The sequence below is a fragment of the Lolium rigidum genome, chromosome 4 (assembly GCF_022539505.1).
Source record: "Lolium rigidum isolate FL_2022 chromosome 4, APGP_CSIRO_Lrig_0.1, whole genome shotgun sequence".
Taxonomy (NCBI): Eukaryota; Viridiplantae; Streptophyta; class Magnoliopsida; order Poales; family Poaceae; genus Lolium; species Lolium rigidum.
Genome location: NC_061511.1, coordinates 185,391,974 through 185,396,569, shown reverse-complemented (window position 1 = coordinate 185,396,569; position 4,596 = coordinate 185,391,974). Strand labels below are relative to the sequence as shown.

General features: G+C 51.4%; 1 protein-coding gene across 1 annotated transcript; it reads left to right on the top strand.

Moving 5' to 3' along the window:
* The first annotated feature begins 520 nt into the window (after positions 1 to 520).
* On the top strand, positions 521 to 2,308 carry LOC124646888 (zinc finger protein CONSTANS-LIKE 16-like). The gene has a single exon (XM_047186931.1). It carries the CDS (start codon positions 627 to 629, stop codon positions 1,950 to 1,952), a length of 1,326 nt encoding a protein of 441 aa, XP_047042887.1. The 5' UTR covers positions 521 to 626; the 3' UTR covers positions 1,953 to 2,308.
* The last annotated feature ends 2,288 nt before the right edge of the window (positions 2,309 to 4,596 follow it).

Here is a 4,596-nt window from a genome sequence, read left to right as displayed (position 1 = left end):
TACAAATCTCCCTGCAGCCATCTGCATCTACATGATTCACACAGCCCAAATTGGTACCGAACTTCTATCTGTTCTCTCATACAGACATAAATAAAACATACTAACCCCTTGGTTGGTAAAAAATTATCATGCAACTTTTGCAGTGAGTTCGGTAGAATAGAAGGAAGACTAGTCAGTCCGAGAATGACTTATTCAGCATCTGCCCTAGCCGGTCCCACTGGCAGCGACGTAGCAAGCTACCGAAAAGGGCCAAGCGTCGCCTAGCCAAACGGAAACGGCCCCACCAAAAATCCAGCAGCAGCCAATCACAGGCTTTCTCCTTGGATCGGTATTACGCAGCGGCCAATCACGTCGCAGATAAGGCCTGAGGGTGTGCCCGACGGACGCACCAAAAGTGCAAAGTACACCCCGCGCGGGCCTACGGATAAAAGCGTACGGGCCGGGCCCACGTCCGCCCCTACCCGCTGCTATAAACCTAAAGCCCGCGATATTTTCGCCGCAAATATATTTTGGCCTCTTCAACAGTGCAGACCTAAACACAGAGTCATTGTACAGACGGACACGACGACGGTGAAGCGAAATTAGCTAGCTACCTAGGGTGGTGGTGCGCTAGCTGCTTTGCTTTGATGAGCAGCTCGGCGAAGGCGGCGGCAGACGGCGCGATGGGGATCAAGGCGGCGCGGGCGTGCGACGGGTGCCTGCGGCGGCGGGCGAGGTGGTACTGCGCCGCCGACGACGCGTTCCTGTGCCAGGGCTGCGACACGTCGGTGCACTCCGCGAACCCGCTGGCGCGGAGGCACGAGCGGGTGCGCCTGCGGCCCACGTCGCCGCCGCTGCTCCCGCAGCAGGATGCCGGAGCGTCGGCCCCGCCCCCGCGGGAGAAGCGCCGGGGCGAGGAGGTCGTGCCGGCGTGGATCAAGCGCAAGGCGCGGACCCCGCGCTCGCAGGCCAAGAGCGTCGGGCTGCTCCTCTCGAGGCGGCTCGTCGTCCCGGACGCGTCATCCGGCGGGGAGTCGCCGGAGGGGCAGAAGTGCGGCGGGGAGACCGACGAGGAGGCGGAGCTGCTGTACCACCGCGTGCCCGTATTCGACCACGCTCTCGCGGAGCTCTGCTCGTCGCCGTCTGCCGAGGAAGAGAAGTCGGCCGTCGCGTCGTGCTGCGGTGAGGAAGGCGGCGCCGTCGTGGAGAACTTGGCCGCGGCGACGCTGTCTCCTGTGCCGGCTGAGTTTCTGCCCGTGGACGGCCTCGTCAGCTTCGGCCCCACGGACGCGGAGCTCATGGAGTTCGCCGCCGACATGGAGGCCCTGCTCGGGCGCCCGGGCATGGACGACGGCGGCGAGGAGGAGCCGTTCTGCATGGAGGCATTGGGGCTCATCGACCCCACGGACGCGAGCGTCAAGCTGGAGGCCGACGGCGAGGCGAGATGCATGCTTGCGTGCGGCCTCGAGCAGGAGCTGGACGTGTCCGGCGACATGTTCGACCTCGACTTCGACTACTGCTCGCCTCAGGCGGCGACGCCCGACGAGAACGCGGGAAGCAGCGACGGGCAGCAGTTTCCGAAGAGCCTCGCGCTCAACCTGAACTACGAGGCGATCATCGAGAAGTGGGAGAGCTCGCCATTCGCCGACGGTGAGAGGCCGGACGTCAAGCTCGAGGACTGCTGGCCACACGACGACTACTCGTTACAGGCAGGCGCCTGGATGATGGGAGGAGGAGGTGTCGGCTATGGCGGGGAGGGGCTGGGCACAACGCCGAGGCTGAGGATGGGCGACGGCGGCAGGGAGGCTCGGGTGTCACGGTACCGGGAGAAGCGCCGGACGCGGCTCTTCTCCAAGAAGATCCGGTACGAGGTGCGCAAGCTCAACGCCGAGAAGCGGCCGCGGATGAAGGGCCGCTTCGTTAAGCGGCTAGGCAATGGCGGCGCCGCCGCCGCCACGGCGTGCGTCGCGTAGCTTAGCTGTGCTAGTCGTGCAATGCTGTCGGTGTGCATGCATGGCTTGGTATGGGCTCGTCATGAAATGACAAACAACACAAAACAACTCGTCGAAACTGCGTAATTTAGTTATTTTCTATTTTCAAACCCGGTTGATTGCACGTGATGGTTGCTGTATATCTTGCTGATGATGCAAGGAATTTTCAGTTCCCCCTGATCAGCTAGTGAGAGTCCAAGAATGAATAATACTAGTGCTAAGTTTTTCTGAGATATGTTTGGATGTACTGTAGTTAATTAGATCTGAAATTAAATTAGTCTGGAAATTTCAAAACCAAAATGGAAATGAATTAGCTCCAATCAAAGTTCTGTTATTTTTGGGTGCGCTTGGAATTTGTTGGAATCAAAGGTAGACCCAATTCTAATTCATGTTTGGATGTGTACAAACTATGGAATTTCATGGTTTGTTGAGTTTGGACAATATAAACTTGTGTATATGTAAAAAAAATAGCATGTGTACATTAGAATGTATATATATATATTATTTTCTGCACACATTAAAACATAAAAACAGTCGGAATAAGATGGAAATTATACCAAGACATGACACAAAATAGTTGTCAAGTACCAACAAGAACTAAACATGGATAATAATTATTTCTCTAACAAATAGCATAAAGTTGATAGTTCACGTTGTAAACGATAAGGTAGGAGGGTTCTACTCGGATGATCCAAGCCCCTTGCATATGCATTACTTATATAGGAGATACATCGGGGGAGAGGGGAGGTAACGCACACGACACGGACACAAACGTTCGTGGTCTATTCTATCTCTAACACCCTCCCTTAATCACAACTTTCTTACAGGAGGGTTCTACTCGGATTAAATCTAAACTCCTCAAAACTTCTTACAGGAAGGGGTTTTGTAAACCCATCAGCTACTTGATCCTTTGAAGGAATAAACCGTATCTCCAGTTGTTTCTTTAGCACCCGTTCTCTGACAAAATGAAAATCAATCTCAATGTGTTTGGCTCTAGCATGAAACACTGGATTGGCTGATAATTATGTTGCTCCCAGATTATCACCCCACAAACATGGAGGTTGTCTTGACTTAACGCCAAGCTCTTGAAGAAGAGACTGCACCCATATGACCTCAGTTGTGGCGTTGGCAACAGATTTGTATTCTGCTTCCGTACTCGACCTGGAGACTGTTGCTTGCTTCTTAGCACTCCAGGAAATAAGATTTGGTCCAAAGAATACAGCAAAGCCTCCTGTTGATCGCCTATCATCTACACACCCAGCCCAGTCTGCATCAGAAAAGGCACTGACCAATGTGGACTTTGAATGAAGAAATGTCAATCCAAAGCTCAAGGTATGCTTGATGTAACGAAGAATTCTCTTTGCCGCAGAATAGTGAACAGTAGTAGGGGCATGTAGATATTGACACACTTTGTTGACTGCATAGGAAATATCAGGTCTTGTGAGTGTAAGATACTGCAACGCACCTACCATGCTTCTGTAGTTGGTGCTATCCTCAGGACCTAGGAGTTCTCCCTCCCTTGCAGTGATCTTCTCAGAAGAGGACAAAGGTGTAGACATGCTAGAGCAGTGGGTCATCCCTACACGGGCAAGAACATCACGAGCATATTTCTCTTGATTCAAGATAATCCCAGCAGAAATTTTATGAACTTCAAGTCCCAAAAAATAGTGAAGATCACCAAGATCTTTGAGGGCAAACTCCTTGCCAAGGGCGGTAAACATAGCATTGGTGGCCACTTGTGAAGAGCTAACCACAATGATGTCATCAACATAGATAAGCATGAACATGGTCACATTAAACTTGCGATAGATAAACAAGGATGTATCAGATTTGGAGGCCGAAAAACCATACCGAACCAACTGGGAGCTCAACCGTGAGTACCAAGCACGAGGAGCTTGTTTCAACCCATAGATAGCTTTGTCCAACTTACAGACATATTTCTGATGCTGTTTATCTTCATAGCCAGGTGGCTGACGCATGTAAACATCCTCTTCCAGAACGCCATGGAGGAACGCGTTCTTGACATCTAACTGTCGCAAACTCCATCACCGAGAAACGGCAATGGATAAGACAAGGCGAACAGTGGCAATCTTCACAACTGGACTTAAGGTATCCTCATAGTCAATACCATAGCGTTGTTTGAAGCCTTTGGCAACTAGACGAGCTTTATAGCGATCAATGGAGCCATCTGCCTTACGCTTGATTTTGTATATCCATCTGCCTTGCTCTGATACCATGTAAACGATCGGGTAGGAGGGTTCTACTCGGATGATCCGAGCCCCTTGCATATGCATTACTTATATAGGAGATACATCGGGGGAGGGGAGGTAACGCACACGACACGGACACAAACGTCCGTGGTCTATTCTATCTCTAACACACGTCTCTCACAAATAGCACAATCATAGCACAGAGTGGACGGTTCATAAACAAGAAAGTAGATAGTACTTTATAACAACCACCACTCATCATACCAGTGGCGGAGCTTGCGAGGAAATCGGGAGTGGGGGGGACCAGAAAAAACTATGATTTGGGGGAGCAAAAAGCTCAAAAATTTCTACTATAAGCCATTTTTTTCTTCGCTAATTTTCTAACAGCTGGGGAGGTAAAGAGTCATGGCTTCTTC

Coding starts and splice junctions, on each gene's coding strand:
- LOC124646888 (XM_047186931.1), top strand. CDS start 627: ATGAGCAGCTCGGCGAAGGCGGCGGCAGACGGCGCGATGGGGATCAAG.